Consider the following 27,923-nt stretch of genomic DNA (forward strand, 5'->3'; position numbering starts at 1 on the left):
CTGATACTAGTGGTAGTTTTAAATGTTCAAGGAATGCAGGATGAAGTCCCTAGGGGCTCAATCCTGCAACCTTTGCTCCTCATGTGAGCATTCTTCTCCCAGGTAAGAACGTCTATTGACCTCACTATGGGTCTGATTCTACACTGTTTACAGACAAGACTCCCAAGGGCAAAGAAAAGAGTTTTCCTTATCTCATTGCTGCCAGTGCCCTGAGTTTGGCAGGGACTAGCCTTGGTTTTGTAAATCCATCTGGGTAACTGCAGCCCTACTTAATGTCCTGTGGCGGCAGAAAACAGCTGTATTGCTGTGCTCAGAGCTTTGCATTCTGCTAGTTGTTTAATTTTATATGTTTCTGTAGTTTAGGGCAGGGAGGAGAGGAGCCACTTTTTATTTGTGTAGAAAAAAAAATACCAGTGGACACAACTCCTTCTGGCCTTCAGATGTACAGCATCACTATTCTATTACTGGGGAGAAAGTTAAGTAGCCTTATGGTTACTACAGAATTTCACACAACGTTATCTTGCTTTACAGGTGTCTCACACACATGGTGGCTGTGGCATTACTCACAGTCATAGCATGCACAGTGGCTATGCTGCATTTTTTTTATGGTTCTATGATTGTGTAAAAAAACCAAAAACCCAATTATCTCTCATGGACTCGTACACACAGAGCCCTATTTTTGAAAGTAAAAAAACCCAAAGTTTTTCTAGTGGTTGTGAGGGTATGCAGCCTTGCAATTATTATTATTATTCTTAATATGACAGTAGAACTGAGAAGTCCATCTGAGATCAGGGCGTTATTGTACTGTGCACTCCAAGAGACAGTCCCCACTCCAAAGAGTACAATCTTAATACAAGCAAATATTGTTTCAGTTCCCCATCTGTAAAATGTGGATAACAAGTAGAGATTTAGGTCTTGATCCTCAAAGGTATTTAAATGTCCAAATCAATGGGAGTTAGGAGCCTAAATATCTTTGAGAATTCTGGACCTTACTGACTTTCTATCATTGTTAGTGTTTCACATAGTTTTCTGCATATTTTGATTCTTTGAACTAAAATAAAAATGTAACCCCAGCTGAAGAAAAAAAATCACATATCCCTTGGTTAGAACACAGGTTATTGTAAGGAGCATAATTAAATGGCATATGAAGGTTGTATGATTTATTTTTTTTGCTGCTGATAGTAAAATGTCATGATGTGATAAGGAGTTGTTTGCATTTCCATTTGCTATGTTTATTTACTGATAAAAGACTGAAGAAGTTGAATGATTACATATTAATTGATTTTTCAGTAATTTCAACGTTTTTAGCCATTAAGCAAACTTTTTTTTAGTTTTCAAAAAAAAGTGTCTCTAGTTTTGTAAACAAAATGTTAATGCTTTACACAGTGCATGCCATTTTAATTAGTTGTTTAAAATCTGCTTATGATAATACATTTAAATTTATATAGCATTTTATCGGAATGAATAGTTTGAGCCTTTTGATGCTCATTGACATTGTGTGACACATGATATGCGGTTATATGTGTGAAGCAGAAAGCCCAAGGTTCCCTGGAGAGGGCCTTACTCAGAAATAAGCGCCCCTTTCCATGGAGGAATCAGCTATCAGGCTATGTATTAGGTGAGCCGTAGCACGTGTGGGAAGGAAATTGTTGCTCAGATCATACAGGGAGGAGAATTGCCCCTTCCAGTTCTCCTTTTACAAAACCTTAGAGACACAGAACAATTTTGTATCATTAGCTTAATGACTGGAGGTTACTTATTTCCTTTTCCTATTCATCAGGAAGGGTAGTATTGGCACTGGCAGACTGAAGCTGCTGTGGTCATGATGTTTCCCTCTCTGGTTCTGTTTCCATTCATAAACTGGCATTTCAGAATATAACAATACTACATTTTTCATCTGGGACCGAAGTGGAACAGGACTATAATGGTTATTTAATGAGTTCAACAACAGCAGAATAGAATATCTTAAATTTACCTCATCAACATGGGACATGGTTTCTCAGAAATGCTAAAATAAAATAAAAAGAAGCCTGCCACTTTCTTTACTTGAGGCCCTGTTCACATTAGGACATATAATCATGTCTGGAATTATTTTCAAACACTTTTAACCCCAAACCAAGTTGTAATACAATTTGGTTTCACACCAGCAGACTACAGGCTATTGTATACAATGTAGTAGACTGAAGGTGTGAGGGGTTTGCAGTGTTTCCAAGTTCTGCAAAACCTGGTGTTTTTTTCTTGAAGCTCCAGCCCCTGGAGTGGAGCAGTTACATGAGAATCTGAGATTTCATTACATAAATAAGGTTCCTAGCCCTTATGGTTGTATACAAAAGTTTAAAAATGTGTGTTGAATGCACCTGAAAGATTAAAAAACCAGCAGGCAAATACACCTTCCCCCCAAAATTAGTCATGGGAGATGGGGAGAGAAAACAAACCCAAACCATTTTTACAACCAAACTTACAATGTTTTGAGGCTTGAATTCTGATTTTTGAACACTTGGGGTTGGTTAGTCTGTAGCAGGATTTCTAGAGCATGTTTTTACTTAAAAAATTGTTTATTTAGCAATAATTGATTCCCACAGATTACAAAGTATTTCAGTTTGGGGGGAAGGGGAAGGGGGGGAGAGAAGATACCCAGCACTGGGCGCCTCCAGTGGGAAGGAGAGGAAAGAAGATCACTTCTACCAGATCCCCATTACCATTTTGCTTCTTGGGCTGGTATTTTTCATTACCAATATTTCACTAGGTGATGTACCCAGATATTAATGATTTGCGGGAGGTTCTGCGCCAACAGGGTTCTTTATTTGTAACATTTTGCATGAATGTTTAATTTATTTTCTACTCAAAAAAACAAAACAAACACCCCACACACAATTAAAAAAAAAAAAAAAAAAAAAAAGCGCAGCACACAACCAGCCTCTTCTTTCATCTTCCTTATTTGGCCAAAGTGTAGGAATTAGGATTATCATTGCAAGATTGCTTTCTTGTCCACCTCACCACCCCCTCCAGCTTTTTTCCACTCCGTAGCTTATTAAATGCTTTTTTTCCCCTTACAAGACAAATTATAGATATTTTATAGATGTAGTTTTGCTTGTAGATTAAAATAATGTGGCTATACAACATGTTAAATATCATGTTAAAATGTTAAACAGGATGTGTCATTAAAATATCAGTTAATCTGTTTTTCCCAGACCTATAATGTGTTCCAGAATATAATGCTCTTTTGTTGCAATAATTCCCTGTAAGAATTTAACAAGGATATAAGTTTTTTGTCTCGATTTAAAATGTTCAGCTGGTATTTTGCCATGTTATTAAATACGGATTAGAAATAGCATTGAGGCATTTAAACCATAATTCTTGTAACAGGATAAATAGCTAATAGCATTTGGTTTGTTGCTTGTGTACTTGTGACCTGCTTTATAGTCAATTTAACACAAACGTAGACAAAACAATGTCTCTCACCAGCATTCATTGTGAAGGGGTATTCAGGTTTTGAACTATGTGGGGTAAAAGTACCAGACCCTTTAATTCAGTGATCTATAAATGGGTACAGCATTTCCAAGTGTTCACAAAACCACAGATTGCTAGCTATGTGCAGATTCAGAGCATTCAGGTTTCTTTGGCTATCATTGCCTATATTTCTGTAGGTTTTGAAATCTAAGAATACAGCCAGGTGAAGAGAAGAGTTAAACAAAGCAATATAGTGTGGTTCTTAAAAAGAACACAACTTTCTTTTCCAGTAGGTTTATTTCTGCAGTGGTTAAAAGTAGATTGAAACAAGAGGGACTCCCATCTCAGCAGCTAAGAGAGGAGCAGTGGGGAAGCAATGCTTACCAAGCTAGGGAGAAGAAGGTGGTTGTGCTGCTGCCACCACTCTTATGTTAAACCTGCCTCTATGAATGAATCTCCCAGCAGTCTACGAAGCGGATTGCATTTTAAGCTGTTTAAGGAATTTAGCCACATTTTCCACTAAAATGAAATGGCTTCTGTTTTGAATGATTCATAGAGTCCAAGGCCAGAAGGAACCATTATGATTATCTAGTATGATCTCCTGTCTAACACAGGCCATAGAACTTCCCGAAAATAATTCCTGTTGGAACTAGAACACACTTTTTAATAAATCCAGTCTTGATTTAAAATTGTCTGTGATGATTTAGCCATTCTTTCAACTACACTGCTTTGAAGAAGTCTTAACCACTGTGCTTAAACACTTATGGAATCCATTGTAAACTATGTTGAAAACAGTCTTTAAAAGAAATGCTGGTTTATGACAGGACCTACAACAAGCACCATTACCATGGTGTACAAAGTCTTTTTTGTAATTAAACTATACTTGCATGTTTGGCAATATTTGTTTAATCAGCACTGAGGTGTACTTGAGGTCTTCAGTCTTTATTAACTTACTGGCAAATTAATATAAGGTTATTACATTTAAAATATTCCACGCACATTTCCTAAATATAGTCATAAAATCATCTTTGTAACAGCAATCATAATTATTTAATTCAGGAGTTGTCCATAAAAGAATTTATGTAAATTACTAATGGGAGAAAAATACTTTATTTGTGGACAGGATTGTAAAAGCTGCTTTGAGAAAGAGCAATATATTACAAGCTTCTGATTACTAGATCCAAGGGGTAATCAGTAACTGATTACCTTACTATTACAGTTTGCTCAGCACCTACCAGACCATAGAAAACACACTGAACAGTTTACAATCTCAGGACAACAGAACAATTCTCAGCAACAAGACTTGGGAGAGGAAATCTCTGCAGAGCATGGAATTTCTCACAGGTTGGCTCTTCCCCTTGCAGAATGGGAAGTGCTTTCATGCTCTTGCGCTCCCATTCTCCCCACTACTCTCTGGCAGACTGGCTTCACTGGAGGTGTTCTGCCTAGTGTCTTCTGGCTGTTGCTGCCCACGGACTGCCATTAAAGGGAGGGAGACCGCCTAAAATGTACTTCAGACCTAGGCTGCATGACCTTTTTTGAGTAATCTCTTTAAGAATGATGGAGACAGATTCATTCCCAAAATGAATCTTGACCCTATAGGTTCCTGAGAAGGGCTAGCACTGTCACAGAGGCCGCTGATTGCCCCTCTTCCCCAATGTAGTGCAAGAGAAATCTGCATGTAACGGGAGCCCTCTGATCTGATCTGGGCTTAAGTTACTTATTTATATAAGTTACTAATTAATTATTTCTTGGTCAGAAAAGCAGCAGATGACTGCATACAGATTACTTTTGCATCACGTACAACGTTGGATTTCAGCTACCAGAATTAGGAGGCACCCACTTTCAATTAGTTTGACCTCCCATCGTGATATACTGGGGGTTTCTTCTTGAATTACCAACGTGATTCCAATGCAAGTTCTGCATGTTCAGTACATAGTATGTCACAATGTTGACCCTTTTTGACCTGAGCAGCCAGTCAAAGTTTGGGGCCCTGAGGATGTTCCAGCCGGAAGCAGAAATTGTTGAAGCCTGGTATTTCTTTGATGCAATCTTGTTTATTTATAAAAAACTTACGAAGTCCTGGTATCTGAATGTAGAAGGAATCAAGAACAAAAGGAGCAATTTACTTCATTTACAGCCCCCAAGTCTTAGCCAACACCAGACCCGCAATCACTCTTCCTAGCTTTTTCCGGTCACACTGTGCTTACAGGCTCCTGCTTGGCTTTCGTGCACCTCTCCTTCTCTGCTTTTGCCTGTTCTCAGTTTCTGTGTGGTCTCTTCCCCCACACCCAAAACAATACTCAGCCACAGCTGACAGGTGGGTCACACACCTCTTTTGTCTTAGGTGGTGGTTTATGCTTACAGTTATGCTAATTAAAGGGTGAGTTCACACCTATCAATCTCAATGGGGGTTTAAGTCAACCCATACATTTTACCTAGCTCGTATAACAGTACCATAGCTAGCATGGTATCATTACTCACACATTGTAGGATTACCAACATGTCCAAGAAAAGTAATTTAGTAAATCACATTCCTTTTCAACCTGTAAAATAATCTGATTCTATTGCAGGATTAAATCTTTTAAAAGCTGCCTGCAATTATTGTCACAGCCCTGCTGTGAGCCACAATTTTAAATGAAAATATCCTATTTGTATGACAATATTTAGGGCCCCAATATTTAGGGCCCCTGCTCTGATTAAAGACATTGGTAAAACTCCCCTGGCATCATTGAGAACAGTATTGGCCCCAAGGTTACTATGTACACAACTTATTTGTTTATATTTCATTTTTCTTGTTTCTCTGGAAAAATCTCTCAGTTTGTAATGGTGTGGGAGGTGTATATTTGAGAGCAGCACATGTTTTAATAGTAAATAGACAAGTTACGTACTATTATTCATTTTTTAGTTTTACTTACACTGTCTTGTCTTTGTATTTCATGGAGTAATCATTTATTGGTTTGCTTTATGTAATCCAGATCAGAATAGGATAGCCTGTTTGTAGACAGGCTGGGTAGGTGCTGGAGCACTGGATAGGTGGTAAATATTGAACATCAAAGGTAAATGCTGGTCCCAATCCAGCTCCCATTTAAGTAAATAGGAGCAGCTGTAGGCCTCTTATTTCTAGAAAAGAAATAGTAATAAAGGCTCCTTATTAACTTAATTGGAATTATACCTTCATGCTAGCAACACTATAATCATTAATTGTTATAGAAATATTTTCATTACAAATCCGTATATCCTGGTGAGTATAACTTAAAAACATTTGGTTGATATTACTTGTGCTTATTCTAGGCTTAAAGATTCCTCCTTCCTCTGCCCCCCTTCCCCCCGCCAATGTTTGGAAAGATTTGCTTCTTATTGCATTTGATTCAGTGAAGGTAAAGAAGCGTTCCCTCTTTAGCAGCGAGCAAGGTCTTTAAAAGTGACCCTATACAGGAAGAAAGTGAGCTTGTGACCTTCTGTAAAGGGAAACTGGAAGATTTTCTGTCAAAAGTTCTTTTTTTCTGCCTTTTTTATGTTAGAAATTTTGATTCCGACTAGCCTGGATGACTGGACAGCTAATGAAATGTCCACATTACAAGTGTCAATGACAGCAATTAGAGGGAGGAGAGATTTTTAATCAGACAGTTTATAATTTTGTTTTGTTAACGCCTATTTAACTTCAGTTGCTAGTTAACATTTGGGACACAGGCTCTCTTGTTAAAGTTAAATTCAACACCCTTGTCCCTTCAACCAAGTTGTGAGAGGTAACAGTATACATTCTCTGAGCCTTTTAACAACTCCACCAGCAAAGCCTTTCATACTCCCTTTCAACATTATACAGGAACAAAAATAATTGATGGCATAATTTTTGTTTGTTTGTTTGTATGTTTGTTCTTATTCTATGCCTTCTTTTCCCTAAATGTCAATCCAATCCATAGCAAGGCCTCTATCCTGCCTTGGAATCTGCTAGTGTGGATCCCTGTGCCCAGGCAGAGTCAGTGCATGAGTCAGGGGTCCACACTAGCAGGCCACAATGCACAATCTATGTGCAAGTGTTTCATGACCTGCCAGTCATATTTCACAGTTTGTAATTCATTAGATAAATAGAAGCTGCACAAATCTGTATTACATAAGATTGATGTTAATCAAGTAGATGAAGATATATGGCTGTTTAAAATAATTTTTGATAGCTAAAAAGCCCAAACAATTTTACTCCTAGCTATTTCAACAAAATATTTTTAACCTTCAGCAGGATGTTTTTTGACTGCTTTAGCTCAAAAGTTTTATGATGAATTTAAAATTTCTACAGATTAAGATCAGTATTAGCTCTTATATATGGAATTCAAGGCCAACATCTAAGGTTTTCTTGAGAGGGAATTTAATAAAAAAAGGAAAAGAATCTACATTGGGACTTTGCTCCCAAATGACAGATAAAACCTGTTACGATGTGTTAATATTGAAGGTTACCATTGTACAGGGTATCATATGAATGGAAGTAAAGATAACAAGGTGGGTGACCTGAGGAAGAGCTCTGTGTAGCTCAAAAGCTTGTCTCTCTTACCAACAGAAGTTGCCCCAATAAAATATATTACCTCACCCACCTTGTCCCTCTAACAGCCTAGGACTCACATGGCTACAGCAACACTGCATTCAAGGAAGTAAAGATGTTCATTATAAAACCACTAGGTGGCATCAAAACAGTTTGGCAAAATTTACAGAGCACTTATGCCCTAAGCCCCCAAATGAACATGTTTTACATACAGAAAAAATTAGATTGTTTGCCTCTGCCTCACAAAAAACTTTAGTCTGACCATGATATTACACAGATGACAAGCCTATATGATGCCTTTCTGATCATCACAACGTATTACATGCTACTAATATGCATTATATTTGCAGCCAAGTGAACCAAAATGATTTCTAGCTATATTTTCATATATTAGTACTGTAGGAATATGGTACATTTTGCATTTTGGAATGGTACAATTCTATCACTACCTGCATAAATAGTACTGTATAAACATCTACAAATATTTATAAGGTTTTGTAAACTCAGGACTAACTATATTTCACATATTATTCAATGTCTGTTACAATAATTTATACTGGAGAACAAATTTCTAGATAGAATTATTGTTGATACACCTCTACCTCAATATAACGCTGTCCTCGGGAGCCAAAAAATCTTACTGCGTTATAGGTGAAACCGCGTTATATCGAACTTGCTTTGATCCACTGGAGTGCGCAGCCCCGCCCCCCCGGAGCACTGCTTTACCGCGTTATATCAGAATTCGTGTTATATCGGGTTGCGTTATATCGGGGTAGAGGTGTATATGAGGAATATATATATTTTTAGACAGATGTTAGTGTAAGTTACCAGTTACTGTAAAAATCTCCCAGCAGTCTAGGAGCTCATAATATAACTCAAGATCATATAGGACTCTTACCAGAAAAAAGATTTTTTGTGCCAGGAGTAATAGTAGAGATTGTGATTGAATTGTTTCTCTCTCTGATATTATCATTAGTGTTTCTTTATCACTGTAGTAGGAAGCTAGGCAGGAGGGGGCTGGGAAAGTTTCTAAGCAGAAACTGTACAGTGAAGCAAACAGTGTATCTTTAGGGATAATACAGTTTCTTATTCTAATAAAAATCCTTGCTCAGAATTAGGACAAAGTTACATTACAAAAATAAAGAATCACAGAAAAAGTGACACTGTCAGAAATCAATTCACTTTGAACCAGCATAAGTAAGGACTAGGAAATACTTTCAGCCTTTCAAAAGACTCATGGTGAGAAGCCAACAGACTGGCTAATGAAAGGGACACTTCACCAGAACCACAATGAAGATTAAATACAGAGAGTAGCAAAGTATTGGTCATCCTGTTAGCTTAGGGCTTGTCTACACTGGCACTTTACAACACGGCAAGTTTCTCGCTTAGGAGGGGTCTGAAAAAACATTCCCCCCCCCCCCCCCCGAGCACTGCAAGTTTCAGCATTGTAAAGTGCCAGTGTAGACGGTGCACCAGCGCTGGGAGCCACTCCCCCCGTGGAGGTGGTTTTTTTAGAGTGCTGGGAGAGCTCTCTTCCCAGCGCTCTTCCACGACTACACAAACCACGTTAAAGCTCTGCCGTGGCAGTGCTTTAATATTGCTAGTGAAGATATGCCCTTATGCAACAAGTGAAGTAGAAGACCATCTATTAGTCATTTACCTTTGGTAGTGATGAGGAGATAAGAATAACTGGGATAGCATTGTTAAAAAGTTTGAAGAGAATTTCTTTTCAAAAGGAACGTAACACATGGATGGTCATGCTTTTACCAAAGTTGCTAAGACCTGGAGAAAGTGTGGAAGCATTTATAGAAGCCTATATGAAAAAGAATTGTCACTTTGGTATCAGTAAGGAAGATTACATAGAAAGTTGTTTAACAGTTGGGGTTTAAAGCAAAGCACTTCCAGAAAAATTGCAATCAATGTCTGAGCTAAGAAGCAGGGGGACAGATCCAGCGAGGGCAACTCCCAACTGGGACAATCCTTCAGGTGATAGTTCTGCTCCACCTCCTGGTGGAACTCCCCAGCCAGGCACCAGCTCTTCCTGCTACCATTTCAGATTCTTCTACCTCCTGCAGCCTCATTTCATCAGCCACTGGACGATGGGAGGGGAGAGAACTAAACTCCCTAATCCTAAAGGGAGAAAGTAGAAGGGGAAGGGCCCCTGTGCCCTTCAGTGAAGGAAGGGAAGTTGTGCTGCCAGGTATTCCTCCTTACATGAACCCTATTATGAAATATTTGAAAATAGGGGCAGAAAAGGTATGCCCCCCTCCCCCTCAAAAACCAAACCATTTTTGGTCAAACTAGGGATGTCAATTAATCGCAGTTAACTCAAGCAATTAAAGCAAAACAGGTTAACTAGATTTTTAAAAGTAATCGCAATTAATCAGTTTAAATCACGATTAAACAGAATGCCAATTTAAATTTATTATAAATATTTGTGGATTTTTTCTACATTTTCAAATATATTGATTTCAATTACAACACAGAATACAAAGTGTACAGTGCTCACTTGATATTATTTTTGAATATTTACACTGCAAAAATGATAAAAGAAATAGTATTTTTCAACTCACCTCATACAAGTACTGTAATGCAATCTCTTTATCATGAAAGTGCAACTTACAAATGTAGAATTTTTTTTCCCACATAACTGTACTCAAAAAACCAAAACAATGTAAAAAAATTTAGAGCCTACAAGTCCACTCAACCCCACTTCAGCCAATGGCTAAGACAAACAAGTTTGTTTATATTTATGGGAGATAATGCTACCTGCTTCTTATTTACAATGTCACCTGACAGTGAGAACAAGCATTTGCATGGCACTTTTGTAGCTGGCGTTGCAAGGTATTTACATGACAGATATGCCAAACATTCATATGCCCCTTCATGCTTCAACTTGTAGATTTTTAAAAAATCTTTTATCAGTGCAAATATTTGTAATAAAAATATAAAGTGAACACTATATACCTTGTATTCTGTGTTGTAATTGAAATCAATATTTTTGAAAATATAGAAAAACATCCAAAAATAATTTAAATTGGTATTCTATTACTGTTTAACAGTGCCATTAAAACTGTGATTAATCGTAACTATTTTTTTACTTTAGGGATTAATTGCAATTTTAAAAAATGGTTTGACAGCTCTAGTTCAAACTTCAAACCAAAAAAACAGGAAATACAAAATTTCACCCTCAGGCAGAGGGGAAAGTAAACCGGTACGCCCCGGTACGGCGTACCAGCTTCCCCAGGCGGCAATTTAAAGGGCCTGGGGCTCCCAGCAGTGGATGGAGCCCCAGGCCCTTTAAATTGCCGCCAGAGCCCTGCTGCTGGAGCCCTGGGGTAGCGGCAGCGGGGCACCGGGGGTTATTTAAAAGGCCGGGGCTCCCGCTGCCTCTACTGCCCTGGGCCCTTTAAATAGCCGCCGAAGCCCCGCTACCGCTACCCCAGGGCTCCAGCGGCTATTTAAAGGGCCCAGGGCAGTAGAGGCAGGAGAACCCCGGGCCCTTTAAATAGCCCCCAGAGCCCTGCTGCCGGAGCCCTGGGGTAGCAGCAGCAGCCGGGGGCTCCGGCAGTGGTTTAAAGGGCCCGGGGTGGTAGCGGCGGCTGAGCCCTGGGCCCTTTAAACTGCTGCCGGAGCCCCCGGCTGCTGCTGCTACCCCAGCGGGGGAGGGCACTTACAGGGCAGGCCGGGGCTGGCTCTGACCCACCCATCCCAACCCCTTCCGCCCGAGGCCCCGCCCCTTCCAGGGGCCAGAGCCGTCCCCAACCCAGCCCCGTACTGGTAAGTCCCTATTTCTACTTTCACCCCTGCCCTCAGGCATTTGCGAGACACATGGAAAATTTTAGCTCAATATGTGAAAGTTTCAGAAAGTTATGAGTGACTGAAATCTGAGAGGTTCTGATAGAAGCTGTTATGGAACTTTAGCTGCAGCAATTTCTGTGGTCATGCAACTGCAGAATACATGAAACCTTAACTATTGGATCATACCATATATACAATATAAAAACAAATAATAATAATACTTAACTCTTATGTAGAACTTTTCATCTGTAGATCTCAAATGCTTCACAAAGGAGTGCACTATGAAAATCTCCATTTTACAGATGGGGAAACTGAGGCATGGGGATGGTATGACTTGCCCTAGCTCACCTAGCAAACCCATGTCAGAGCCAGGACTTGAACTGAAGTCTTCTGAGTCCCCCTCCAGTGCCCTATTCAGTAGGCCACACTGCCTAGTAAAAGCCCCTTTGTTAGCATGTTGAAACATGAGGGGGGGAGGGATAGCTCAGTGGTTTGAGCATTGGCCTGCTCAACCCAAGGTTGTGAGTTCAATCCTTGAGGGGGCCATTTAGGGTAGGGTAGGGTAGGGCAGGGCAGGGCTGGGCTGGGCTGGGCGGAAAGTACTTGGTCCTGCTGTGAAGGCAGGGGACTGGACTGGACTGGACTCCATGACCTTTCAAGGTCCCTTCCAGTTCTATGAGATAGGTATATCTCCATATTAAAAAAAAAAAGCTTAAGACAGGCTTACATCCAGCCCTGTGAGCTTAAATAGAAGAGGAAAGAATGGTGCAAGGAACTTTTCCCTCCACTTTGGACCTTTGTGCTGGTCCCATACACAAAGCAAACAATGGGAGAGTAGAACAGTAAAAAATTGATGAAAATAGTAGAGCATAAGTTGTTAATCCCATTAAGCAATGGCTTGTGATTACAAATAGCAATAATCAAATGATACCATCACAGTATACAGATCATTGCCTAAAAGGGGACTTAATGAAAGCTTTTATACGGGCTTTAATATTTTCCTTGTCTGCAGACACAGCCATCATAAATGTTTGATTAATGAACTCATTAAGCCCTGACATGACTAGGAAAGACATACTTACCCCATGACCCATCATAATTAAAACGTGAATGCCATTTGTTCAAGATAGTAGCTGGAATCATTTATTTAAGTAGCAGAACAACATAAAAAACAGCTTTTGACTTAGCCTGATGAATTAGCTCACCCTCATGGACAAAACTGAAAGATTAGGCTTGTTACATCAATCACAGTGATTCACGGGTAGAAGGCAACTTGCAGTACCACCTGGTATTCTATCTATATTTACATGGATATTAAAATTATAGCTGCTTGGAAAATTTCCATGAACTATTTTCTATGGACAAAAAAAAAAAGAAAATGTTAGCAATTTCCCCCCCCTTTCCTAACCAGCTGTAAGTCACGGTGATAGCAAAATGGGGAAACCCATTCAGTCCTTAAGAGGACAGTGAGAAAGTATAATGAAGTTCTGTACACACACCAAGCAGAGCTTGCAGTAGTAGAGCACTGATCAGCACTGCAGAGAAAGTTACAGGGATTTCTACTCACAGGCTGCAAAATTCCATAGCTACACTACGTGTCTCACACCATTAGCAAGTCAGGCAGGTGGGCCATACTTGATTCTCTTACCACTGCAGGTTCCTGCAATGTGACATAGGAAAAGAGTCTTATTCTCCAAAAGAAGCAGCACTTACTATACAGAAAAATCCTTCATGTCAGGATGGAGTGGTTCAGTCAAAGCTGGATTGCTTGATCCATAGACAGACAGACATATTTTTAAAAAAACCATGGTTAATAAGAAGTGTACAGGCACTGTGGATGAATTCAGTCCTTTGCAGAGGGCCTGCAGAGGACTATATACCACTTTGACCCTCAAAATAGGGCTTAGGTGACGCATGGGCCTTGCGTAGACCTACACAGAGGTGAATATGGGCTATACTATTTTACAAGGCGACTTGAGGAGCATGATGTGTTGTCAGGTCTCTTAATTTTATTTTATTACAGGTCCTGATATTTGGTGCTTTTCTTAAAGTCTCAGCTCCAGGAACCATAATTTTGTGACAATCACAACTTGTACTTTACCCCTGACAATTTTAATCCTCTATTTACTAAACCTCAGTGTCATAATTAAGGATTTCCTTAATAGCCAAAATATCTGATTGACTGATTAAATGAATGATGGAGGTTTTATTTTACTGTGTTGAATGTACTTATTTGTTAACCTGTTTCTAACTTGTGAAAGTGACTTTGTAAACACTGTTAGGCTGTGCAGATATACCCAAAACATGTTAGAATAAGATTCTTGTACAGATTAGTACACTGTACAGTATGTTACCTGTGATATTACTGTATGTATGATGGGATTTTCTTCTTTGGGGGCAGCTTAGAAAACATTGCATTAGCATTTTAGTGAGGGTAATAACATGTAATTGTTCTGTGCTTTGGTTGCTCTGGAAGCTGTATGTGTGTGTGTGTGGAGGTTGGGTTGGCGTGGGGATGGGGAGGAAAAGACTCGGGCAGTGTGTTGACCTTAATTAGAATAATTAAACCAGCTTTTGATTCTGGCTGTTAGGCTGTCCTAGCACTGTGGCAAGCTAGAATGTGGATTCATGCATACAAAAGTTCCTGCTACCAGATTCAGGACAAGCTGCCCTGGAACCAGTATTGCACATAGATTGAAATTTGAAGGCAGGGGCCCATTTTAACAACTTTATCATCAGAGGGTTGGAGTCTGGACTGTACAGAGCCTTGGCAGGCACTGGTACCGTGAATTAAGCTGATTGAAAATGAAATGAGGAGAAACATCTTTAGTAGGGCACTATACCAACATTTTATTTCCCCTCCACTGCCACTCAGCTCCCCTATGCAGCTAGGAACTGAGTCTTCATTTGCGTCTCACTCTTCTGTGAAGACTGGGGTACAATGTCTAGTGGTAGCATTCTGTATTGTTACACGGGGGCCCCAGATGTTTGCGGTTCTGAGGGTATGCCTTCACTGGGGCTGGGGGTGTAATTACCAACTCAGGCAGTCATAACCAAGCTAACTCTGATCAAGCTAGCATACTAAAAATTAAAAGGGGAGCCATGGAGGCACTAAGGGCAGTAGGGGCTAGTCACCTGACTACATACTTAGGGTCTCAGACGTGCTCATGCTTGAGGTGGCTAGCCCCTCTGGCTGCTTGCGCTGCCATGGCTACACTTCTAGTTTTAGGATATTTGCTCAATCAAAGCCAGCACACGTACATCTTCCTGAGCTGGAAATTACACCTCCAGCATAGACATATCCCTGAGTCTCACACCAGGGGTGATAGGAACAGGGAATGCTGAAGACAACAAGTTCAGGCCATTGAGAGAGAGCTAATGATATCTGATTTGGTGGCATTTCTCACGCTCTTTGCACTGGTATGTATGACTATGTAAGGTGCAAGGCAGTGGAGAATCAGGCATGCCTGGCATCTCTGATTCACTAAAATGTGAACATTTTTGTTGCACTTTGGATGTAAAGATATTTGTACTAATTTGTTCCAGTGTCTAAAGATTGGTATATATTAGAAGATGTATTGGGCAAGTTTATCTGGAGAAAGAATTTAAAATTCATATTTACAATCTGAAGATTATGATTTTATCATTATTAGAAATTATATGGTTGGATGGTATCTTCTGTTGAGTTTTCTGCTTATAACATAGAAATGCACTGGTAACAGCGTTCACTCACCACTGCAGCACCTCCTGTTGTTTGTCCTGGGGATTAGCTCTGCTCACCAATGCACCCTCTTCTGGTGATGGCTTGCCACAGTCATGTCTGCTCCAGGACCCACGTCACTCCAAGGATCATGGCGTCCTCTTCAGGACACAACCCTCTGGCTATGCTGCACTCTGTGTTCCCTCCCTTCCAGGGAATGTACCACAGTCCCTCAGTCCAGCCACTGCCTCAGTTCATTTCTTTGGGCCACTTCCCCATGACCCCCCCACATTCTTCATCCTAACCTCAGGGCTTCAGCCTGCCAGTCTTAGCAGCTAGCCAGGAGCTCTCTCTAGCTTCCCCAATCCTTGCTGGCACTCCTTCCTCCTACTAGGAGCCTGAACTTCCCACCTCACGCTCCAGGCAGCTACTGAGGCTGCTCTGCCCTGCAGCCCTTCTTATATGGGCCTACCCAGCCCTCATTGGCTCCTCCTCAGAGCCCCTCTCCTATTGGCTTCTTTCTGCACAGCATCCCTAGGGATCCATTAACCCCTTACAAGTCAGTCTGGGGCAGATGCTCCATCACAGCACCTTTAAACTAAAGGGAAAAAAGATTCAAAATCAAGGTTTCTGCTTGATCATCGCCATCCTAACCTTATAATAAGTCACGAGTTGCTATGGCATTTTGGAGATCTCTGGTATCTATCATAGGTTTTTCTAAGGTCCCTAGGAACCTATTGTGAGTGTACAACATAATATTTCCCACTACATGTAGGAAAATGGAGTCTTCACAAGGTTTTCCATTAACCCTTTACTGCCATCCCCAAATAGAACCTTGAAGCACAAAAAATGAAGTTCAGGTTTCAAAGGATATTAAGTTCTGCATCAGATTCATAGACTGTTAAAATGACAGGAAAGAACTTAGACAGCCTAGGGTCATCTGCCTCAGGTCCTGTGTTCCACCTCTTGCAGTAGCTGTAGGTCAGTAGTTTCTTGTGCTGCTGATGGCTTTCAAGATTTGCTGTCTCCTGCCTCCAACTTTGCTGTTGTTAGAGGCTGTCCCTGCAGAGTTGGAGGCAAGCTATTGGCATCCATAATTGTATCAGAGGTGGCTAATGCAGAGCCCCTGAAGGCCCATGACAGCTGGTCTTCTTCCCATTCCATGAAGTTGGGGCCCTCTGCAGCTACAAGTCTTTCAGGCCTTTAAATATGGTGCTGTCTACATGACAGTCCTCCCCAGTAATAGGAAGAGACTTCCTCTCTCCTTGCAGTAGTTGAGATCAGCTGGGACATCTGAGTGAGTAGTTCCCTGGTATAAGTAGGAGACAGCTGTTGGCAGAGTATTCTCAGTTTGGGGCCCTTAGCTCTAGAACTCACTTCCCTGACTTGGGCTTACATAGCCAGAGTTTGTGGACCTTCAGGACATGTTGCATTACAGGGCCATCATTTTAGAAAAAATTAGGAGAGACAGGGAAAGTTTGGTCAGCATTCTCACTTCATGGCTGCTCTTGGGGGATTAGAGGGCTGATCCCATCCTGGGGGTGTGGAGGGGAACGGGGAGGTGGCAGGCTGGTCCTATGTCAGATATTGGGAGGAAGATGGGCTGAGGTGTGTGTGTGTGTCATCGATGGCCGGCGCAGGACAGAGATTGGGGCCTGGCCCTCTCCAAGCTGAGCTCAAGCCCAGGGCGCCACCGCTGTTTCCTGTCCAGCCAGTGTGGAGAGGGAGTGGTGCTGACAACACAGTGATAAGGAGCCTGCCCCACAGTGGGCCCCAGAGACCTGAGGGAGACACCTCATCACTGGCTAGCAAGGAGCTATGAAAAGTGAGGGGGAGGGACAAAACCAAGGTCTGGGGGCATAAGGCAAATGCCCCCTCTGCCCCATAGCAAATGACACCCCTATTGCACAGTCTGTATGCCCAGGCTTCTGGGTCAGGAGGGGTGAATTGATGTGATGCCAATGTTTTAACAAGGAACTCCCACAAAACTTTTTAGCTTGGGAGCTTTTTAACTTGTTATAAAACTAGTGTCCCAGAGGGAAATGGAGAGACATTGGGAAACAATTTAATTTACTTTTGGTTTTAAATCAAAATGCTGTTTTTGTAACCACAGGAGGCAGCACCACTGGACAAACACAGTAAACTACATTCACTAGAAAATTCATAGTTGGTTCCTGAAAATATATAGACTAATATCATGCTGCTAGCATACCTTGGTGTTCATCTTGCATAATATGGAAAGGGACAAAACCTGCAAACTGTTGGACTTCAGTGGGAACCAAAGAGCCCAACAGCATACAGGACTGGGCCCTAAAATTATTGAAAAAAATATTTACATTATTTTCAAGACATTTAGAGCTTGTTGTATAATTCTTTGGCAATGTTTTGTCCTTCATTTTAGCAATTTCCCCATTATTTTAAGCACATCTCTCACTGGTGGTTACCAGCAACTTGATAGATGTATAGGAGAAAAAGGAAAGAGGTCAGCTATTCGTTATTGTATTCATAATCTATTGCAAAATGGACAAATGGGAAAATCAGTATTATTCCCCTAAATCAAGCTGATGCCCCCAGAACATAAAACTTTCTCAATCATTAAAACATTGCACTTATAAAAAAACCATCCTGGTGCTTCTATAGCAGTTCCAAAAGCTGCCGATTCCTAAGCAAACAGATAACTACGTTGTTGGTAGACTATTTGTCATTCCAGTTTAATAACAAATTGATGGACTCATTGTCTACTTCGCTTCTGCATTTGTCATGGTAACGTGTCTGTCTTCATCTGGATCCCTGACTCCACCTTATGGAAAGTTACACAGAAGAGCAGGATGGAAGCTGTTCTTCTGAGTCCCTGAAATTTACTGTTACCAAGGTGATGGGAGACAAAACAAACTGACAGCCTGGCTGTCTATATTCCCTCAGCTTCAGTAGCAAAAGTTAGAGGGACCCAAGCTTCTAACTTTTATGTCAAGGGAAATTGGTACAGGATCATGAAAAGAAGTTCATTCCATTGTGATTGTTGATCACTTAACGATCTGTAAAGTTCTCTGAATGCAACAGTAAGCCTGACGAGGGGATTTCTTTTGCTATTAAAGCCCTAGTGAATACAGAGTGAATGTCCGATTGTTTGGAAAGAATGGGTATATGTATTGCTTTTCAGGAGAGATGCCCCTTATTTCCTCAAGGTGCAACAATTTACTATCATTAGAGATTATTTTAAATTATTTTTTTATTCTGTATAAATCAAATTCCCTTGTCATAAATATACAACTGCTTTTGATGAGTTTAAATGCCTTTGTACCTTACTTTTCAGCACTATCTGTAAAACTCTAAAATTCCATTTTCATTTTCGTTTCATTTTGAAATGCCACCACTGATCATTACCTAGTAGCAGGGACAGGTGTGGTGTCCCACCATCCCAAAATAAAATAAAAATTAACTGACTTGTTCACCATTCTCACACCTCCCTCTGCACTATCTGTTTTTTTTAAATAAATAAATAGGGTAAACATGTGTCCCTAAAGAGAGGCATATCCCTGTTTTCAGGGCCAGTTCCATCAGTTTTTTAATAGAAAACAGTGTTTTGTCCCATAGGCGCTGACTCCGTGGGTGCTCCACCCACTGGCGGCCCTGCCAAATAGCTCCTGCCCCTCCCTCCCAGCGCCTCCCGCCTGCCACGGATCAGCTGTTCAGTGGCATGCAGGAGGCGCTAGGGAGAGGGGGCGGAGTGAGGGCAGGGCGCCCAGGGGAGGGGATGGAACAAGGTGGGAAGAGGTAGAGCAGGGGTGGGGTCTTGGGGGAAAGGGTGGAGTGGGGGCAGGGCCTGGGGGACAGAGAGGGGTCAAGCACCCCGGGGGAAATGAGGAAGCTGGCGCCTGTGTTTTGTCCTTACTTTGGTAAGTCGTGGCAGACTGCTCACTTGAAGGAGCTGACAGCCAGCTGAGCTGGTGAAATTAAAAGCAGCCTGGGTAGGCAGATAGGCATCCCCAGGTCTGTTATACAATAGCACCCTTCTTCAGCCAGAACATGAAAACAAGAGCTTAGAGTGATGTATAACTTTGTATTACAATATTTATATCCTATTTAACTAATGCTTCCAAACAAAATTCTCCATGATATTATGGTGGTGTTTATCAGCTTGATAATCCTAGCCTTTATTAATGTTGATGCATCCTAGTAATGGAGCATAATAAAGTCAAGAAGTTAGGTGTGCCAGTAACTCCTATCTTGTTTTTGTAAAACCCTCATGTGACAGGTATGGAGTCCATTGTATTAAAAATGCAAAGTTTATGTATTATTGTGAGATTGTACGTAACTTCTCTAGGGAGGAAACATGGCCAGTGTAAACCTTGGAAAGTGTTATAAGCTTCGAAGAACTATACTGAACAATGGGCCAGACAAGAATGACAGAGTTAAGAGGGAATCTCTAGCGGGAGGTAAATACAAATTTATCCTGTTCTAGTTATGCCAAAGCTGTATAAAGTAGTGGTTCTCAACCAGGGGTACGTGTAACCCTGGGGGTATGGAGAGGTCTTCCAAGGGGTACATCAGCTCATTTAGATATTTGCCTAGTTTTACAACAGGCTACATAAAAAGCACTAGCAAAGTCTGTACAAACTAAAATTTCATACAGACAATGACTTGTTTATACTGCTCTATACACTACACACTGAAATGTAAGTACAATATTTATATTCCAATTGATTTATTTTGTAAGTATATGTTAAAATGAGAAAGTAAGCAGTTGTTCAATAATAGTGAGCTGTGACCCTTTTGTATTTTTATGTCCGATTTTTGTAAGCAAGTAGTTTTTAAGTGAAGTGAAACTTGAGGACACACAAGACAAATAAGACTCCTGAAAGGGGTACAGTAGTCTGGAAAGGTTGAGAGCCACTGGTATAAGGAAAGACAGAGGGCATATCTACACTACAAACTTTTGCCAACACAAGTTACATTGGCATAAAGCCACCACAGTTAGTATATTGCTTGTGCGCGTACATACTTGGCTTCTTGCATCGGCGCTGCTCATACTCACCAGGAGCGCTTGTGTTGATTCACAGTGCAGTGCACCATGAGTAGGTGCAACTCGCCACCATCCAGTACACTATCTTTGGGAAGTTTTTGCAATGCATGGTGAGGCAGAAACAAATCACACAGAGGTCACTGGGAGCAAATGGTCAACTTCCCAGCATGCAACTTTCTCCCTCCCATACTGTCATCTGCATCCCACCATTTTCATGCCTTTTGAAAAAAATCCCATGAACCTGCACAACCCTCCTCACTGTCCACCGTCTCTGACAGAAGCATGGAGCCGGCACTACTCTGACAGTTGTCATGAGCACAGGATGCAGGCGAGATTTATTTGAATTAGCCTCCTAACTGCTGTTGGCACTACATCTCAATTAATGATGTAATATATTTTGCTACATCTTTTCGTTCTGTTTCCAGGAGTCATAACTGGTATAAACATGTTAAGAATACATATAATTATTTAGAGATATTTATGTTAACATGGAATCTTTCTTTTAAAGTAATGCTATGATTTGAATTTTGTTCTCTAGTTTATAAAAAACATTAGTTATACACTGAAAAAAACCATTTTAGAACATCCATTTCTAAGGAGACATTACAAGTGCTTGGAGGAGTATATAAAGAAACATTGTATAAAACTATTTCATTATAAATGTGTCAAGTATCAGGGGGTAGCCGTGTTAGTCTGTATCCACAAAAACAACAAGGAGTCCAGTGGCACCTTAAGAAGTGAGGTTTTTTACCCACAAAAGCTTATGCCCAAATAAATCCGTTAGTCTTTAAGGTGCCACCGGACTCCTTGTTGTTTTCATTATAAATGATTACAGTGAGTTGCACCTGCTTTCACCAGATCTGAATTTTGTCCATATTCTTTAAACAGCAGACAGCTGACTGACTTTGCCATTATAAAAATAGTTTAGCTAAAAGCATATATTATTGTTTTTCATTGTAGGCTGGTAGTGACGGGGAAAGCATTGGAAATTGCCCATTTTCTCAGCGTCTCTTTATGATTCTGTGGCTGAAAGGTGTTATATTTAATGTAACAACTGTAGACTTGAAAAGGTAAGATTACAATATATATTTTCATTTTCAGAAGAACATTAGCAAAAATTATTTTAAAGACTGTATTGCTTGTGGTAGCTTTGAAATACACATGCAAACTGACTGACATTATTTATAGAGCTAATTGGTATTTTCATAGCTCTTTGTAGGCCAGATTTTTATCTGATTTAAACTGATGTAAAACAGTGATAATTCCACTGAAATCGATGGGGTTAACATGGTGTAAAATAGGTGTAAGTGAGAGGAGACTCATGTTCTATATGTCAATGCATGAAACAGATATTAATTAATTAATACTAATGAATGCTCACAACATCTCTATGAGGCATGAGGTTACGTCTTACCTTTACAGAGAGGTAAGCTGAGATAGAAAAGGGGAAGTGATTTGTCCATGGTTACCCAGTAGTTGCAAGGATAATTTAAACTATTTTATTTGCTTTAAATAATACCAGTATACTATTGCGAAGGTGGAACAGATTACTACTACTAAGTATAGGAATTTAAAATGTCTCTCACATAGCTACTTACCCAAGGCGTTTGTACCCTTTTAGAAAACCTGCAGACTTACAGAATCTAGCCCCAGGAACAAACCCTCCCTTTATGACTTTTGATGGTGAAGTGAAAATTGATGTCAATAAGATCGAGGAGTTCTTAGAGGAAAAATTAACACCACCAAGGTACTGTGCTCTTGCGTTTCATATTTTGCTTTTAGTCCTTCATACTGCCTTCACTGCACTCCCTGACAAAATACCCACTGGTTTCAATGACAGCAGGATCAGGTCCTTGGTTACTTTCCTGCCTCAAAAAATATGTATGAAATATATTAGAGTCAGATTCTGCTCCGTTTGAACTCAATGAGCGTTGCTGTTGACTCCACTGGAAGCAGAAGTGAGACCTAGCATAATGGTGTTGTTCCTGTGAGATCGTGAGTGTTAGATGCTGATTGCTCGACTCCCAATGACTGAAGTTAATGGGAATTGACAGTGCTCAGCACCTCACAGGTTTGGACACAATTACTGTAAATTAAAGAAACTTTTTCAGTGTTAAAAAATCTCTATTTAAATGTGCTCTTCCAGCAGTATTTTCTCTGGGCCAAATCGTCAGCTGGTGTCAGTTAGCACAGGTCCATTGATTTCAATGGAGCTTTGCTGGTTTACACCAGCCGAGGATCTGGCTCTCTGCATGTGCTGTTAGTTAAGGGCAAGTCATCAGAAATTATTTGGTTTTACAGTCCATGCAATGGAGATTAACTACTAATTTGCTTTGTGTAATGTGCAATAACTGTCTGCAATTTCAGTATCAAAATTTCCTTTTCAAAGAGATGGCAAAAATAGCAGCTCCCTAGAGCTAATAAAGGGTCTGAGCCAACACCTATTGAAATCAATGAAAAGACTCCCGTGCCAATTTAAGTCAATAGGAACTGTCCTTTATAGCACTAATCAACTGATGATATCCTGCAAGTTTGTCATGATGCAGACATGCCAACTCTCGCGAATTGATGGTGAGAGATGCAATTTCTAATTAAAATTAAGCCTGGCTCCCACTGCCAGACTGGGAAATAGGAGAGGGGACCCCACTGCAGCTCACCCTAGGCCTGGGGAAGGAGAAGAACCCTAAGAGGAGCAGAGATAAGGCTGGTAGGGCTGAAATATGGCCTGGAGGCTGCAGGGGCACTGATTGTGTGTGTGTGTGTGTGCATGTATTGATGGTGGGTTCTGAGCAGATGCGGTAAATGCTGGGTGGGCGAACTGAGTGCAGTGGGGGTCAATGGGGACTGAACTGATGGGCGGCTGATGGGGGTTGGGGGACTGAACTGAGGGGGGCTGAATTGAGGAGGGTTGGGTGAAGACAGAACTGATGGGGGGACTGGAGGGCAGGATTAATTGTTGGGCAGGAGACAGACAGATGTGGAGGTAAGAGCTTCTGCAGCAGGGGCCAAACTCACAATATCCAGTACATGTGGGAGAGTGGGCAACACTAATTGTCACATGCACACACCCTGGCGAAGGGCAAGGTGGAGTTCAAAAATCAAGAGACTGACCTAAAACACCACAATATTATCTTTTTTTAAAAAAAATCTCATGATTATTGAGGGTCCGACTCACCATTTTTGATCTCTTGAAGTTAGCAATTATGTTCCTGAAAAATGTGACTTTAAGCGAAACGATGTTAAGCAAATCCAATTTCCCCATACGAATTAATGTAAATGGGGGTGGGGGGGGGTTAGGTTCCAGGGCAATTTTTTCACCAGACAAAAGACTATATTATATATACACATATACACAGTATAAGTTTTAAACAAACAATTTAATACTGTTCACAGCAATGAGGATTGTGAAGCTTGGTTGAGGTGGTGAAGTCAGAGGATGGAAGAGGGAGGGATATTTCCCAGGGAATGCCTTACTGCTAAATGATGAACTAGAACAGCTGAGCCCTCAAGGGTTAACATGTTGTTAATGTAGCCTCACGCTCTACAAGGCAGCACAAATGGAGGGAGGAGAGACAGCATGGCAGACAGAGACTCTCACCTGAGACGTGCATTGCCCCTTTAAGTACGCTGACCCCACTCTAAGGCCTGGTCTACACTACACCTTTAATTCGGATTTAGTGGCTTTAATTCGAATTAACTCTGGAACCGTCCACACAACGAAGCCATTTAATTCGAATTAAAGGGCCCTTTAATTCGATTTCTGTACTCCACCCCGACGAGCGGAGTAGCGCCAAAATCGAATTTGTCAATTTGAATTAGCGTTAGTGTGGCCGCAATTCGATGTTATTGGCCTCCAGGAGCTATCCCACAGTGCACCATTGTGACCGCTCTGGCCAGCAATCTGAACTCGCATGCACTGGCCAGGTGGACAGGAAAAGCCCCGGGAACATTTGAATTTCATTTCCTGTTTGCACAGCGTGGAGAGCACAGGTGACCACAGAGAGCTCATCAGCACAGGTAACCATGCAGGCTGATAATCGAAAAAGAGCACCAGCATGGACCGTACAGGAGGTACTGGATTTGATCTCTATATGGGGAGAGGATTCAGTGCTAGCTGAACTGCGTTCGAAAAGACGAAATGCCAAAACCTATGAAAAAATTTCCAAGGGCATGATGGAGAGAGGCCACAATAGGGACACAGATCAGTGCCGCGTGAAAGTCAAGGAGCTCAGACAAGCCTATCAAAAAGCAAAGGAGGCAAACGGTCGCTCCGGGTCAGAGCCGCGGACATGCCGCTTCTACGCTGAGCTAAATGCATTTCTAGGGGGGGCCGCCACCACTACCCCACCTCTGACTGTGGATTCCGAGCTGGGGATAATCTCATCAGGGACACCTGATGATTCCGCGGAAGGGGAAGAGGAGGAGGAGGAGGACGAGCTGGCAGAGAGCACCCAGCTCTCCGTTCTCCCCAACAGCCAGGAACTGTTTCTCACCCTGACTGAAGTACCCTCCCAAGCCTCCCAAGCCAGCACCCAAGACCATGACCCCATGGAAGGGACCTCAGGTGAGTTTACCTTTTAAAATATAAAACATGGTTTAAAAGCAAGCATTTTTAATGATTAATTTGCCCTGAGCACTTGGGATGCATTCGCAGCCAGTACAGCTACTGGAAAAGTCTGTTAACATGTCTGGGGATGGAGCGGAAATCCTCCAGGGACATCTCCATGAAGCTCTCCTGGAGGTACTCCAAAAGCCTTGCCACAAGGTTTCTGGGCAGTGCAGCCTTATTCCGTCCTCCATGGTAGGACACTTGACCACGCCATGCTAGTAGCAAGTAATCTGGTATCATTGCCTGACAGAGCCTGGCAGCGTATGGTCCCGGTGTTTGCTGGCATTCAAGCAACATCCGTTCTTTATCTTGCTGTGTAATCCTCAGGAGAGTGATATCGCTTAGGGTAACCTGGTTGAAATAAGGGAATTTAATTAAGGGGACTGAGGTGGCCGTTCCTACTGGGCTGTTTGCCTGTGGCTGAAAAGAAATCCTTCCCTGCATTTAGCCAAGTGCAAGGGGGGGGGGGAGGATTGGCCCAGAGCTTTTCGCGTTTTGCTAGCAGGGATCTTCCCTGATACCAGCCAGGCGGTGGGGGGAGGGATAAAGCACTCATCCCAGAGAATTCATGGCGGGTGGGGGGGGGGGGTGTTAGTTTGGTTCCTGCAGGGATGTTCCCTGATACCAGCCACGCGGTGGGGGGAGGGATAAAGCACTCATCCCAGAGAATTCATGGCGGGTGGGGGGGGGGTGTTAGTTTGGTTCCTGCAGGGATCTTCCCTGATACCAGCCACGCGGTGGGGGGAGGGATAAAGCACTCATCCCAGAGAATTCATGGCGGGTGGGGGGGGGGGGGGTGTTAGTTTGGTTCCTGCAGGGATCTTCCCTGATACCAGCCAGGCGGTGGGGGGAGGGATAAAGCACTCATCCCAGAGAATTGGATGGGGGGGGGGGTGTTAACCTTCAGCAGCAGAAAACAAGCTAACAGGAAAACTGCAGCACAACGGGCTTTGCTTGGTATGTGGGAAAGCAGGGCGCAGAAGCCTAAAGACAGTGGCTTACCATGGCAGCATGCAAGGTGAATTCTGTTGCCCCGACCTGCGTCTGTGATCTCTAGCAGCAAAGCCACAGGCACTCAATATTAAGAGGCAAAATGCGACCTTGCACAGAAATCACATGTGCTATGTAATGTGAATAGTATACACCGTGAAAGAGTATAAGCATTGTTCTGAAAAATGTATCTTTTAAAAAAATTCTCTCCTTTTTTCACTCCCTCCAGCAGGTGCAAATGTTTCAAGCCTCCCTCCTCCTTCCCGAAGGCTATCCCAGATAAGGCGTCGTAAAAAAAAACGAGAGAAGAGATGTTTTCCGAAATCATGCAATCCACCAGGAATGAAAGAGCTCATCTGAATGAGTGGAAGGAGACGGTTTGCAAGTATAGGAAAGAAGCCAGTGACCGTGAGGACAGGAGGGACCAACGTGAGGACATGAGGGACCAACGTGAGGACATGAGGGACCAACGTGAGGACATGAGGGACCAACGTGAGGAGAGGAGAGACGCTCGAGATGAGAGGTGGCGGCAGGAAGATCAGAGGAGTCGGGAAGCAACGCTGGGGCTGCTGCGTGAGCAAACAGACATGCTCCGGCGTCTGGTGGAGCTTCAGGAACGGCTGCTGGAGAACCGAGTGCCGCTACAGCCCCTGTATAACCCCCCTACCTCCTCACCATGTTCCATAGCCTCCACACCCAGACGTGTAAGAACACGGGGGGGAGGCTCCGTACACCCTCCCATTCCACCCCAGTGGACAGCCCAAGCAAAAGGCTGCCATTTTTTTAACCTTTTTTTACTGGGCTTTTCCTTCCCGCTGATCCTCCTCCCAAACCCCACTCAGGTTCTGTGCCGCTACAGCCCCTGTATAACCCCCCTACCTCCTCACCATTTTCCATAGCCTCCCCACCCAGATGTGTAAGAACACGGGGGGGGAGGCTCCGTACACCCTCCCATTCCACCCCAGTGGACAGCCCAAGCAAAAGGCTGCCATTTTCTTAACCTTTTTTTACTGGGCTTTTCCTTCCCGCTGATCCTCCTCCCAAACCCCACTCAGGTTCTCTCCCTCTTTTTATAATCAATTCATAAAGAATAAATGATTTTTAAACAATGGTGACTTTATTTCCTTTGAAAGCAAGCTGGGGGAAGGGGGAGGGTGGGTTCCTTACAGAGAATGAGTCAATAAAGGGGGCGGGTTTTCAGGAAGGATAAACAAACATAAATTTCACACTGTAGCCTGGCCAGTCATGAAACTGGTTTTCAAAGCTTCCCTAATGCGCAGCGCTTCATCGTGTGCTCTTCTAATCGCCCTGGTGTCTGGCTGCGAGTAATCAGCAGCCAGGCGATTTGCCTCAGCCTCCCACCCTGCCATAAAGGTCTCCCCCTTGCTCTCACAGAGATTGTGAAGCACACAGCAAGCAGTAATAACAATGGGGATATTGGTTTGGCTGAGGTCTGAGCGAGTCAATAAGGATCGCCAGCGACCTTTTAAACGGCCAAATGCACATTCTACCACCATTCTGCACTTGCTCAGCCTGTAGTTGAACAACTCCTGACTCCTGTCCAGGCTGCCTGTGTATGGCTTCATGAGCCATGGCATTAAGGGGTAGGCTGGGTCCCCAAGAATAACAATTGGCATTTCAACATCCCCCACGGTTATTTTCTGGTCCGGAAAGTAAGTCCCTTGCTGCAGCCGTTTAAACAGATTGGTGTTCCTGAAGACGCGAGCGTCATGAACCCTTCCCGGCCAGCCCACATGGATGTTGGTGAAACGTCCCTTGTGATCCACAAGTGCTTGCAGCACCATTGAGAAGTACC

The 27,923-nt window shown here is 42.3% G+C and overlaps 1 protein-coding gene across 1 annotated transcript in view; it reads left to right on the forward strand.

Moving 5' to 3' along the window:
- Nucleotides 1–27,923, forward strand: part of CLIC6 (chloride intracellular channel 6) — a 53,870-nt gene that overhangs the window by 11,354 nt on the left and 14,593 nt on the right. Inside the window, exons 2-3 of the mRNA XM_065414120.1 lie at nt 21,469–21,578; nt 22,130–22,255. Coding sequence (XP_065270192.1) covers nt 21,469–21,578; nt 22,130–22,255 — 236 coding nt within the window. The remainder of the gene's footprint in view (nt 1–21,468; nt 21,579–22,129; nt 22,256–27,923) is intronic.

This window comes from Emys orbicularis, chromosome 1 (assembly GCF_028017835.1).
Source record: "Emys orbicularis isolate rEmyOrb1 chromosome 1, rEmyOrb1.hap1, whole genome shotgun sequence".
Classification (NCBI taxonomy): Eukaryota; Metazoa; Chordata; order Testudines; family Emydidae; genus Emys; species Emys orbicularis.